At 37.5% G+C, this 14,029-nt stretch overlaps 1 protein-coding gene across 1 annotated transcript in view; it reads left to right on the top strand.

Moving 5' to 3' along the window:
• Lemd3 (LEM domain containing 3) overlaps positions 1 to 14,029 on the top strand; it is a 52,090-nt gene that overhangs the window by 20,331 nt on the left and 17,730 nt on the right. The window contains exons 2-4 of the mRNA XM_076920348.1: positions 4,687 to 4,724; positions 7,690 to 7,756; positions 9,908 to 9,975. Coding sequence (XP_076776463.1) covers positions 4,687 to 4,724; positions 7,690 to 7,756; positions 9,908 to 9,975 — 173 coding nt within the window. The remainder of the gene's footprint in view (positions 1 to 4,686; positions 4,725 to 7,689; positions 7,757 to 9,907; positions 9,976 to 14,029) is intronic.

Genomic DNA, 14,029 nt, shown 5'->3' with positions numbered 1-14,029 from the left:
CTTTGCAAGGTGATCTATCACAATACTAAATTGAGAAATTACAGCTTTTAGAAACTGGTGTCACACGGTACGTTCCAAAGCAGTCTTGTGAATGTGGTGCTTTTGTGGTGTGACTGATTCTTCGCATGACTGTCCTGGGATACACTGGGATGCATCCATCTCCTTGTGTATAGATGAGGACTGGTTTGGGGATGTTCTCCTTGCCTAAGAGCCTCTGAGGCTCTCTAGCAGCAGTCTTCGAGCCATGGATCTGTGGATTTTGACAGGTTAGATCATAAGGAGTTGAAGCTTACTAACTCAACATCTGAAAAAGCAAGAGAAAAATGCTCTGTGCTTTTTAAAAGTAGAATAATTCTTTAGTGTTCATGGTTTGTTTTTTTTTTTTTTTTTTTTATAATGAGAAGTAATAGCCTTTGGAGTCAGACATAAATAGATTTTAATTTTGTCGTGAATTCCACTAACAAAAGCATATTTATCTCAAGGGGGTAACCTGACCTTTTTGGGTCAGTGTCTCTTAACAAAATGTGGTAATATATTCTCTAAAACATTGGTGTTGTATATTAACTGAGGCACTTTGAAATATATATCAACAAACCAGCTCTCTGTACAGGAGTGCTGCAGTAATTGCTGTCACTTGAGAGGACTGCACGGTGGTCAGGTCATTGGACCTTTCTGGTGTCAGTGAGACGTGGGCCTTCAGCTTGTCTGTTCTTCGTGTCTTTAGCACCAGACTTCTTTAGGTATTGAGAGAGGTATTTGTGCTTTTTTAGGGAAAGAAACACCACAGACTTAAACTGTGTGGTTGTGAAGGCACTAAGACTACACAAGGTCAGAGATGAGGAGGGTTGTAGTGAGTACTTGCACAACCTTCACGGTTGTAACTGCAGATTTGACTCTCGAGGCAGAAAGAAAGCAGAGAACATAGAGAATGAAGATTACCAGGAGAAGCAAATGTCTAGAATTTTCCTGGGAAAAATACCTTTCTGTGTACTGTAATTTACTTTAATTCCAAATGCATAGAGTAGAAGAATATGAGTGCATACTGTGAAGCTAATTGTGTCGATCTAGGTGCACCTGCTCCTTTGTACACGTGCTGTCTTTTAAAATGTGAACTGGATAACTAATGCTTCCAGTTTTCTGAAGTTTCTGCCTTGGTGTAAAATACAAACATGTTTAAGATCCCACTTGCTGACTCCCTTAATTGATCTTACAGGCTACATTTCTGACTGCTTGCTGTCTGTTCCACTGTAGGATATTCTGACTGTGCTGGCTCACTTTATTCCAGGAGTAACACACACACCAATCTGTTACTACCTTCCAGCTTCTGTATACTTGGCTGGTCTTTCTGTGTCTAACCTTCACATTTGAGGGTCAGAGGGCATGCTCTTCCAGGAGTCTATTGAAATGCTATTGGTGGGGAGGGCTTTCTCTGATTATCTTACTTAAAATAGCTTCTTTCCGTCCCAATCAAGCCCTGTTGTTTTCATCTGACAGACTTAGGCCTGCCTGGCGTGTATGCGGTTTTAACATTACCTTGTTCTTTGTTTCTTTGACTCTCTGTAGAACATATGTGCCAGGAGGGCAGGGATCCCTTGCTCCAGGTCTCAGTGTGACACAAACCGAGACATACTTGGAGAAGGACTCTCAGTTAAGAGATTGCCTCTATAGGACGTCCTATGGGCATGTCTGTTGAGTCAGTGTCTTGATTGCCCACTAGAGCGGTGCCCTGGGTAGGTGGGGCCGGGCCTTGGATAAGAAAGGTAGCTTGAGTAAGCCTGTAAGCAGCACTCCTTCATGATTTCTGCTTCAGGTCCTGCCTCCACATTCCTGTGTTGAACTCCTGCCCCTGGCTTCCTAAAGGATGGACTGTAACGTGTAAGCCAAATAAACCCTCTCCTCCAAGATGCTTTTGGTTAGTCATTTATCGCAGCTATAGAAATTAAACTAGGACAAATACATTTATTCATTGAGTGCCCAGGTTTACGCTGTCTAGCATGAAGTACTCAAAGGACTGGTCTGTCTCCTGGCACTTGTGACCCATATGGAGTCCTTTCGAAAGGTCATCAGTTTACTTGGTTACGAATAGCACATTCTCTACAGTATCCCAGCTCATCATGTTCATAATAATACTCCTGTTTAGGAGTTCATAGTAGTTGGTAAATGTTCATGTTAAAAACTGGAAAAAGTGTTTACGTTTGTTGAAAGCTTTGACAAAACTAATTATAATTTTGAAATTGGTAACAAGCTTGGAGAAGGAAAATAAATGCGTGTCTTGTTAAATTTACAAACTAAAACTTCTGGAACCAGTGGAAGATTTTGAAGATCAAATTAAACATTTTAGGAATTTGATTTATAGTCATTAATGTAATTTAAAGGAAAGATAAGTCAAAGTATTTAAAGATATGTACAAGGAGAGTTTGGTCTATCTGAAGTTTGAAATAACCTGGAGAGTTCTATGGTTATGTGAGAGGCAATGGCTAACCTGGGGGAATCTGAGAGAAGGAGCCAGGTGAGCTGTTGAGAGAGAAGCATAGGTAGAAGACAGTAACAGTGTGGAGGGGACCACTCTGAGAGAGCCTGGCACTGTCGCTGCCGGGTAAGAGTGAGTGCTGTAGTTCACTCAGTCCTCCTGAGAGAAGAGACCAGCTAAGAAAGTAATAAAAGTTCTGCTGTCACATGCTCTTGAAATATGGGTCTCCTCTACAATTGGCACATTTCCTCCAGATGTTAGGTAGGTCACTATTGATAAGAGTATTTGTGGGTATTTAAACAAATGATAATTCTTTTTCTCCATAAAGACCAGACAGCTTCAATTGAGAATATTGGTGTTTTAAAAATACTAAAATGATTTGAGGGAAGAAAGATGTGTGAACATGCTTCTTCATCAATTTGAGGGCTGACTGTTTAGGAATTGCTGGGCTTACATAGAGTTGCCTTCTAAAACTTAACCATAAGGCTCTATTTCATTCTTACCACTCTGAAATCAATTTATTATATTTCAATTGTTGACATGGGGGGGATTAATTGAAGAGCAGAAAAAAATCCCCCTGGCTTTTTAGATGTGTCAGTTCTCAGTTTTCTTAGTCTTGAAGCACAAATAAGTCTCGGATATAAAAGAAAAGACATCAGTAGTTTTTAACATGACTTTTTCTGTGTTACTTTTTCTGCCTTCCTTGTCCTGACAACCTCCCCCAGCTTCTTTTAGAATGTTAACACTATTACCTTTGCAACACAGAACAAAACATACACATGTGGCTTTGGCTTAGATGATGGTAAGCCTTTTCCAGCACCAAGTGTACTTGTCTCCATCCACACAGATGTGCCTTACACTGGTGCCTGTTGTGAGCAGCTCTTAAAGCAGCAGTGTGCAGGCTGATTTACAAGTGTTCTGCTCTCAGACACAATTGAGTTTATATAGCTTTATTTTAGAGGGTTCAGATTTTACATTAAAATCAATGCTATTAAAAAGTATTTTGTAATCTATGTGCTTTGATTTAAAAAAAAAAAAAAACCTCAATTTTCTACTACTATTTTGAGAACTTCTGATTTTCTACTTTTCAAAAATATCTCTTTCCCATCATTGATACCTTTTTGTTATAGGAGAAAAATTATCTAAATGGTCATTTGAAAAGTCTGATAGCAGGATGTACCTTTTCCATTGCTTTTTAATTGTACCTTGTCAAAACAGTCCTGTATATGAACTTTCTTAGAATCAGGCAGTTCCTAGTTCCTATGGAACTTCCTGTTTTCTCAAATAAAAATAGAAAAGCATCTCAGAAAGGAAATTTGGTCAGTGTGAACTACATTATGAGATCCTTTGGACTTCCTTGTGCCTGGATTGTATAGTATACGGTCTGTATAAAATTAGCAAGAGTTTTCAAGTGTCTGTGAACTTTGCATATTTTCATATACATATGCATATATGTATATGACATATATAAATAATAACAGGTCGGTCATATGGGAAAAGGTCTGAGTAATTATGAGACATGTTATGTATTTAATTATCTGACATCACGTTTTGGGGAGAAAGATTACATGGAAAGTACTATAAATTCCCTTTATAATATTTGATTGTCAAATACCAAAATCTAATTTTCAGCTACTTTGATCTGTGTATTTTTCCCTTGCCATTTTTCTAGATGTTAGCAAAGAGTCAGGTTTTTGCTTGTTTTCTCTTCCGTAGATACTAGAGGGTTGAATGCTGAAAGAACTATTTAGTTTTCAAGCAGCAGGTTTAGTGATAATAAAATGGGTAGTATGTACTGAGCACAGTGAGTGCTAGCTGCTGCTGCTCCAGGCATTTTATAGGGCTCTCCCACTTAGTCCTTACGTGACTGGACAAGGTATGTGCAATTGTTATTCCTCCTACAGAGGAAATTAGAGGACAGTGAGCAAGGCGTTAGTTTAAGGAGGTATTACTAAGGACTGGTGCAGAGCCTTGAATCATTGATTCCTTGTATAACATTGGCTTTCAGTTGTGATGGAGAAAACCATGAATTAAAAGTGAGAATGTCTAGCATAGTTGGTCTTATTTCTTTCCTGGCTTTTTACCTCTGGTTTGTTTACATTGGTTTGCGCATGTGCATCGGTGGAACCGCATGTGCTGGCTTCTCAGGGTACTTGTTTAGGATTGACGTGCTGGAGTGATGCTAATAGTTCTTTTTTCTTTCTTTTCCTTGATAGTAAAAAACCCCTTTGATGAAACATTTGGAAAAATACAAGTAAGTAAAAGATCCTAATGCTTATAATGTATGTCATGTGTTAAATGATGGAAGTACTGAAATGACTGTAAACTAAGGCAAGTAGCCTGCAGGCCCTGCTAGTTTGCTCATTCTGAGTGTTCCTACCTCGAATTATGTCTGACAACAGAATGTTTGCTGCTTTTATGTAAAGACAAGTGTCCCACCAAATGAGAGTGGCCATGCCATGGATCTGGCTCTCCTACCTAAAAGTATGCCTTGTGTTGTCTGAGGCCTTAGCAGGCTTTTGTTTTGTCTTCATTTTGTTTCTTTTTGGCTCTTTGTTCTGTTGGTGTGATGATGGAACAGGAAAGCAGAGGCTTAAAAGGAAAAAAAAACTAAGGCTTTTTAAAGATTCTTTTTCAAAGGATGATATGATAACTTGAACCAAATTTATATTTATGTCAAATGCTTTCTGCTTGCCATAGAATAAACACTGCAGATTTAGATACTTAAAGCTAAAGTGAATATTGCAATACATAATTCTCTGCTGATTTTTCATTGTGGAATCTGACCATTATATAGATCTGTATCAAAATTACTTGTTTTACTTAAGAGCATATAATAAAGTGTAGTCAGACTGTAGAATATTTCAGATTGTTAGGACTGGGACTTTGGAATAATTCTCTTCAATATATTCTGTAGTGAAAATATTTATTTGCAGTGAATTTGACAACTGAGTCTTAACAATTCAATAGTGTTATAGTTGAGACAGTACAGTGGACCCATGGAACCTTGGAAGTAGATAACTATTTTCTTTAGTAATTTGTAGAATCGCAGATTCTGTAAGACTTGGGTTTCAGCCCAGCTTTTATTTTTTTGGTGTTTAATTATTGCAGTTTGAATTTTTATCTGTTGATTTTTGAGGCAGAACCCTATCTATTCTTTCTATCTGTCTGTCTGTCTGTCTGTCTGTCTGTCTATCTATCTATCTATCTATCTATTATCTATCTATCTATGAATGAGATAGTCTTATTAAATAAATAATCCACCCTGGCCTTAGATTTTCTATTTTCCTGTCTCAGTCTCCTTGTGCTGGGATTACAGGTATAAACCACTCTGCTTTACACTTTGAGTTTTTAACTTGTATGAAAATAGGAATTGCCTTGATTCAGAATTACCTAAGGATGAGGTCAGTAAAAGGGTGATGTGGCAAAAGCTTGGAAACGGCCACCTGGAGGGATGGATACTTTGTCATCATGAGACATAAACAAGGACATGAGGCGGGGATTTGGAGCCTCTGATGAAGGCTTCTTCCTCCTTCCCTGATCATACTTGCATTGACAAAATGTTGTTTCACATAGTGTGGAAGTTTGTTGTCCTTGTCTTCTGGACATGAGTGTGGGGAGAAAAGGGCAGATGCAGCTTCATGACTTTAGACATACATGTATGTGTCACATTCTATACCTTCTAACCATGGCTGAACTAGTTCCATGAGCATATTCATCCATAAATCCTGTGCTCATGAAGACTTTCCCCTGATAATCATAGCGTTATCTCAGTGTGATGTCTTAGCCCTTCTAAACTTGTGAAGGTTTATCTTAGTTGCAGTTGTTCTTAAATTTGTATATCATTGTTTAGACTATTTGATAGATTATATAGACCGCACCATGTTTACTCCATAGCATCTCTACTTTCTGGTCAGAGCAATATTCTAGACATGCACAAGGCTGGCTTACTTTTCTCTTAAAATTTCAGAATAAAGCCAAACTCTTTGTTCATACCTAGGTGTTTGTGGCAGCCAATTCTAAGCTACTTTTCCTTCAGCTCGCTACTGCTTATGTAAGAAGTCTAACCAGTGCTTTCATGTCTCTGTACTCTGCTTGTGCAGTTCCCTCTGGCTGGAATGATGGTCAAGTCTCTTCTTCCTCTGCAGCCCGGCTCTAATGCTCTGTTACACAGATGGACTTTTGTTGACCTTTTTCTCTGTCTGCATTGTACTTGGCAGTTACAGTATGACACTGCATGGTGCTTTGGTGGTGGTGTTCTTGAGAATAGGAAATACCTTGTTGTGTCTCACTTTTCTCTGAGAAAATAGTTCTTTGCTCCTTAACGTCATTGCATGCTTCACTTTAATGGTAGTTATATACAAGGGTCATATTGAAAGTTGAGGACAGGATATATGTCAAAGAAACAACACACATTCCTTTAGGTATGTGATGGAGTCAGATTAAAACAAACCATGAGGGGCTGGAGGATGACTCAGTGGCTAAAGGTGCTTGCCAGCAAACATGTCAACCTGAGTTTGAACACACATGGTGGAAGGAGAGAAAGCATTCCTATTAATTGTTCTCTGACTACAAGGGGTATGGCAGTATACCCATGTCTGTACACATTAAATCAATCACTCAAACACGAAATGTAAGCTAGCTGGAGGAGAGACGAGCAGTGTGTGTTTGAACACATTCTGTGTGCGTTACACAGTTGGGATTGGAGGGCTTGCTGTGTTGACTACAGGAGGAGTAGCACGTGTGAAAACAATGCTATATATGTGTGTGCGTGTCTGTGTGTGGGTGTGTGTACATAAGTGCTGGTGCTTACAGAGGCCAAAGGCATCACTTCCTGTGGGGTTGTGGAAGATTGTGAGTGGCCTGACAGGCTTATGCTGGGCTTGAACTCTGACCCTCTGGGAGAAAAACTTTCAATCCTTGAGCCACCTCTCCAGCACCCTGTATCAGTTTAGTTTTCAAGAGGTAAAATACAGTGATAATTTATGATAACGTTCTTAAAATATAGTAGGTATTGTTTTAATGTGCTTTGCCTTTCATATTATATAGTAGGTATTGTCTTAATATGCTTTGCCTTTCATTTTATATAGTAGGTATTGTTTTAATATGCTTTGCCTTTCATATAATATGGCTTTAACCATTTTAGCTTGATTTCCTTCTTTTCAAAAACTATAGACTTTTAAAAAAATTTGTATTTCATAATTTTTTTTTAATTTTAGGAAAGTGAAAAAAATCTTATGATGAGCACATTGTACAAACTTCATGATCGATTGGCCCAGATTGCAGGTATTATTTTAGCATTCATTGTCTTCCAAAACATCTTTAACATTAGCCGGTGTGTTTTGTGGTTGTGTCAGTGATGGTAGTCTTGCCTAAGTACAGGCTCATATTTATTTATACAGTACTTTTCTTTAGAAATAAAAAAAAAAATTTATACAGATGTAAGCAAGACCATTTTTCTGCTTGTCATATATATTTGATGTTATTTATATATATATTGTGTAACAAATTCTGAAGGCTTAAATAGCAGTTGAATTGGATAAATGTGATTAATTAAAATCTTGGATACACAGTTCTAGACCTTTCGATGATTATGCAGTTGTCATTCCTTAAAGGAAATAAGGTATTCTATTTTTAGTTAGATTTTTTTTTTTTTATACTCTGCTTTTGAGTCTGTTAGAGTGCTCAGGCGTCAACACATCTGCAATCTGAATGAGTTAGTGAAATTATTAAATGGATTCTTACTAAGTTTGAGATTTGCAAGTTACAGTAATAGTGTTTGTGTTTATCCAATTCAATATGCAAATTATTAATGTTTTACATATAATCTGAAAGAAGTGACTTTAGATCCATTCTTATAAGAGATTTGGAAAACAAAAATGGAGCCTTGCAGGGTGTGCAGAAGCAGACTACTGTGTGCAGTTTGGGTCCTAGGCGGAAGTCTAGGGGACAGATACAGTGTGACTCCTCTGGTTAAACAGAAGTCTTGACGATCCAGTGCTCACTTTCTGCCTTATCTGTCTTGATCTTTGAATCCATAGTTTTGCTCAAGATTTTAGTCTTAATTCTGTGTACAGTTCTCACGTGTACATTGGTAAATGCTTCCTTTGTATGTACTGATTTGCCTTCATTCATGTACTACAGCTAGTGACATTTATTTGGTATACTCTAGTAAGTCTGGAAGTAAGTTGAATGTATTTTATAGCTAAGAAATCCTAATTTTGCTAACTTAACCTTGTATGGCTCTCAGTAGCAAGTTTATGAGCATAGTCTGTGGTTTACCATATCAGCACACAAGGATTGCTTTTAAAGATGTAGATTTCCTCCCCCAGAGTGGGTATTGGCAAGTGTTTTCCTGTGGAGTGCCCATAGTTAATATTTTGGACTTTGTGGACTAGGCTGCCTCTGTCATTACTGTTTTATTTTGCTATTATAGCATGAGAGTAACCATAAATAGTATGTTAATCAACTGGCTTGACTAGACTATATCTATGAGTATCAGCAGTAGGCCACATTTGGCCCTTGGCTGTGTTTTACTGGCTTCTGTTCTAGACCTGTAGAATCTGAGTCTCTGGGAAGCATTATAAAATCTGAAGACGTATTTATCCAGTAGATACTTATCCCTGTCTAATTACCCCATTACAGCCTGGTTTCATGAGTAAACTAATAAATAAAACATACTCCCACTACAGAAAGGTTTGGCAGGATTTTACTTTAGTTATTATATTTTTAGGTTGAAGGTATTTTTAACTACTTGAAAGTAATAAGGCAGCAAAAACTTAGAATTGAAGTTTAGTACAAGGAAAAATATCTGTAATAACCACATGTAGTCTAGAAAAAAGCTTTGAGTTCTCTGCAGCTGTATTTAAAAAGAAAGTAATTTCTCTAACTTTTATAGCACACCTCTTTATAACAACTAAATCTTAGTTTTACAGGTAGACATTTCTGCCTCGTTTCATTGATGATGTGTGTTATAAATTTTTCGGGGCTATGTGCTCCTGCCTGCGATGAGTGTGATTATGCTCTGAAAGTAGACACACTTAGTGTGACAGTAAGATACAATGCAGAAGTAAATTTAGACTTATTTGAGTCTTTGGATTATTAGCTTTAGGAATCTATGTGTAAGTTAATAAAGAGAATTTCTTGGATGTTCCCCTTTAAGAACAAGCCATCAGAGTGACACTGTGCCTACATTGGCTTATAGTTTTTAACATGAGAGAAAAATATTCTTATATAGTTCATTTAAAAGTAGTGGTTTATATAAGGGTAGTTGTTTGTTTACACTAGATATTGGAATTGTTTCTAGAAAATAAAAGTAATGTTTATCAAGCTTTATTGATTATAATTGTATAAATTTATAAAATACCTTAAATTCTGTTTCTTTGCTTTTCTGCTTAATATTGTACTTACTCCAAATTAATATGCTAATCTTTTCAGGAGATCATGAATGTGGCAGTTCTAGTCAAAGGATGCTTTCTGTCCAAGAAGCAGCTGCATATTTAAAAGTAAGCAGTAAAATCAGAATATTAATAGCCGTGTTCTTTAAAAGTTCATGTATGTCCTTAGTACTATCAAAAGTATTAAGCACTGGATTACTTTGCATACTGTTTAAGGCAGTCTCTGTGTGTTCTTCAGCACTCACGGCCATTACCTGCACCCAGGGCTCTTCGTCTCTCACATTTAGCGTCTCTCTCTCTCTCTCTCTCTCTCTCTCTCTCTCTCTCTCTCTCTCCATTACTCCACCCACTTGTACATTTGTTTACTTACATGTGTGTATTTTTGGCTAGGTTCCTGTTAAGAGAGAATATGTGTGGTTTTTTTCTTCCTGAGATTATGGATATAAGCTGGTTGAAGTATACTTATATCTTAAGGCTATAAAGCTCACTGTTTTTCTATCTGTATTTCTGTCCTGGGTTGTTTTGGAGGTGAATGAGTGCACGCCATGTACTTGATACAGAAGTGTAATGAGTGTGAAGCTCTAAAGTCTCTGCTCTGAGTACCTCTTCTAACTGGAACTTCATTGGATTGTGTAGATTTTGTATATTGCTATTTATATGCAGGATTTCTTTAAAAATAATAAAGCTTATAAAATTAAAAGGTCTTACTATTTAGTGTCTGTCATGTGAGCAGATACAATAAAGGAAAATGGAAATTGGTTTTAGTCAGTCCTGCTCAGATCAGTTATCTCAGGGTGCTAAGAAGACTTGCAGGTGAGGTTCTCTGAGCTGTTACACATCATCCTGGAGCTATTTGGAAAAAAAAAAATAGAAGGTTAAAGATAGAAAATGCCATTCTGATTTGTGAAACGGAAAAATGGAATTAAAAAAAAAATAACTGGAAAGTTTCATGACAGTCCAGTTCCATGTAAATAGTCCCATAAAGATGTGAATGCTTGCAGACTGAGATGCTGATCTAGCCAACTTTTAGATGGCTCTGTGGGTTCAGATGTAATGGAGTGTCATTTCTCCTGCCCGCTTCAAATATCATCATTTTAAAAAGTAACAAGTTCTTTCTTGTTAATATTTTAAATGTACATACAGTACAGTGTGGTAATTGTATACCTGTTTTATATATATAATCTCTAGGACATTTTCATTTTATGACTGAAACCCTATGCTCATTGCACAGTAGCCACCTATTTTTCTCTTTTAAATTCTGACAATCACTGCTTTCTTTTCTGCATCAGTTTTGCGGTATTTAGATATGTAACTAGGCTCATTGATACTTCTGACTTATTTCATTTAATGTCTTCCAAGGCCATATGATAGTATTTTTTTTATTTATTATACCCTTTTCATAAGATTTGAAGTAAAAAAAAAAAAAAAGCCTCAGCTTTGTCCTTTTTAAATCTAGGCTGTTTTGTTTGTTTGGGGGTCTTCAATGTTTCACTGGGGTTGGGAGGCTGATCAGTGAGTGCCAGGTGTCCTCTATCCATTTCCACCTTAGTATTTGCAACAGGGTCTCTATACTGAACCTGGAGCTCACCTATCGACTAGGCAGACTGGCTGGTCAGAGAATTGGAAGGACTACATGTCTCCACTGCTTCCAACTCCCCACTCACCTCTAGGGCTGAGGTTTCAGAAGTATGTGGCCATGCCATCTATCCATCCATCCATCCTCCATCATCCATCCATCATCCATCCATCCATCATCCATCCATCATCTATCCATCATCCATCCATCCAATTTATTTTTAATGCTGGGACTCTGAATTTAGATTCTTATGTTTGTACTTTACCCATCAAGCTATCTTTCCTAAGACCCAATATAGTGTGTGCGCATGTGTTCGTGTATTCATTGTTTCTGGAGGTAGAAGAGGGTGTTCTATCCTCTGGAGCAGGAGTTATATAGGTGTTATGAACTGTCTGATGTGGGTGCTGAGAACTGATTTTGGGCCCTTTGGAAGAGCAGCAAATGCTCTTGACCACGGAGCCATCTCTCTAGCCCCTTAAGATTGTTTTTGCCACTAAGCCTTGGGGGCGCACCCTCTCAGAGGTGAAAGGGAGGGAGGATGAGGCGAAGAACTCTGGGAGGGGACAACGAGGAGGGGGGCAACATTTGGAGTGTAAATAAATGAAAAAATTAAAAAAACAAAAACAGAATCCTTAGAAATTGTAAGATAAGCATTAAAGTTAGGCCTTTTATAGTCATAGTTTATTAGACGGCTTTTTATTTATTTGTGTCTTAATTTCTTTCAGCAAAGATTTGTGGGTTTTGGTGTATGTATTTTTTTTTATCTCCTTTAAGTTTACTCTTACTCTTAAGTTTTTCCTTTTTGAGACTCTCATAAACAATTTTTTTTTTTTTTTTTGGTTTTTTGAGACAGGGCTTCTCTGTGTAGCCCGGGCTGTCCTTCCTGGAACTCACTCTGTAGACCAGGCTGGCCTCGAACTCAGAAATCCGCCTGCCTCTGCCTCCCAAGTGCTGGGATTAAAGGCGTGCGCCACCACCGCCCGGCCAACAATTTTTTTTCATTTCCTGTTGAGATTCTTTGCTGTCACTATATAGGAAACAATTGATTTGTCCATGTTGATTTTTATATCCTGCAAGTTTGATGAATTCATTTACTCTAAGGGGACTTGTTTTGATAGAGAATCTTTAGAGGTTTTTGTTTTGTTTTAATGTAGATGATACCATTTGTAAAAAGGGATAAATTTACTTTTTTCTGTTTTATATATTAAGATTTCTTGCTTAAGTTACTCCACTTGACTTTCAAGTGCTGTGTTAAATAGAAGTGAGTGGGACCCCTCGCCTTGTTCGGGTCTTAGAGGACAGCTTTGTGCTCTGCTGTCCAGTCTGACTGCTCGCATGTGGGCCTTGTCTATCACATTGACATCCTTTCCTTTTACTCCTGGGCATTTTTTTTAACTCATTGTTGAAGTGTTAAGTTTTCTCACGCTTTTTCTACAGCTATTGAAATAATCATTTGATTTAAATATTTTTGTTTTCATTTATTTTTTGTTGGGACTGCAATATGAATACTACTTGTAATTGACAGGATAGGTAAGGACCCAAATAATACTGTGGTTTTTAATTTTGTTGATTTTTTTTTGACATTTTAAGATTTTTATTTATTTTATGTATATGAGTATACCATTGCTCTCTTCAGACACACCAGAAGAGGGCATCAGATGCCATTACAGATGGTTGTGAGCCACCATGTGGTTGCTGGGACTTGAACTCAGGACCTCTGGAAGAGCAGTCAGTGCTCTTCACCACTGAGCCATCATCTCTCTAGCCCCTTGTTGATTTGTTTAACAAATCAATACAACAGGTTCAACAGATTAGGAAAAGACTCCATTGATATTTTTTGTGTTGAAATGTCTGTATAATACTTTTAAATATGCTGTTGAAGTCCCTTTTCTGGTATTTTATTGGGAATATTTGTGTCTCTACTCATCGATGTTAATCTGAATTATCATGTCCCAACTTTCTAACATTGAAAACAAAAACCAACATATAAAAGTCAGTGTAGGAGCTAGCAAGACCATTCAGTGGATAAACGCACTTGAGACTCACGTGGTGGGAGGGGAGTCCTCTAACTGCCACATGTGAGCTGTTGGATGCACATGGCTATGCATGCATGCATGCATGCATGAATACTTAAATATATATATTAGTAAGTTTGGAAAAGTTTCTTTTTGTCTTTTTGAAGAATTTGATGTTAGTAGTAATTTTTTGTAATGAAGTAAGTAATAAAGTTATTATTCTTTCATATCTGCCCAGGACCACATTAGTCAGTGTTCTGGCATGAATGGAGAAGGCACATAAACCCTCTCCCTTATTTGTAGTTTTCAGGAAGCCCCGTAAGGTTGCCCATGTTCAAGTGGTTCATTTCTAAACCCAAGCAACACTAAGTGGGTTCGATAAGTTGTACACACACAGTTTTTAGAAGGAGAGGGCATGAGGTTTAGAGGGGGTTGTGGAGGAACGGGAAGACTTAGAGGAGGGAGAGGTAGGTATAGTGAAAATACACTGTGTTCATTTCTGAAATTCTCAAAAGAGGAAAAATGTGTAGTTTTCTGTGAATGAAATGTTTGTCTTTTAGTTCTTTCTGGC

Source organism: Arvicanthis niloticus, chromosome 22, assembly GCF_011762505.2.
Source record: "Arvicanthis niloticus isolate mArvNil1 chromosome 22, mArvNil1.pat.X, whole genome shotgun sequence".
NCBI classification, from domain to species: domain Eukaryota; kingdom Metazoa; phylum Chordata; class Mammalia; order Rodentia; family Muridae; genus Arvicanthis; species Arvicanthis niloticus.
This window is presented reverse-complemented; position numbering and strand designations above follow the sequence as displayed.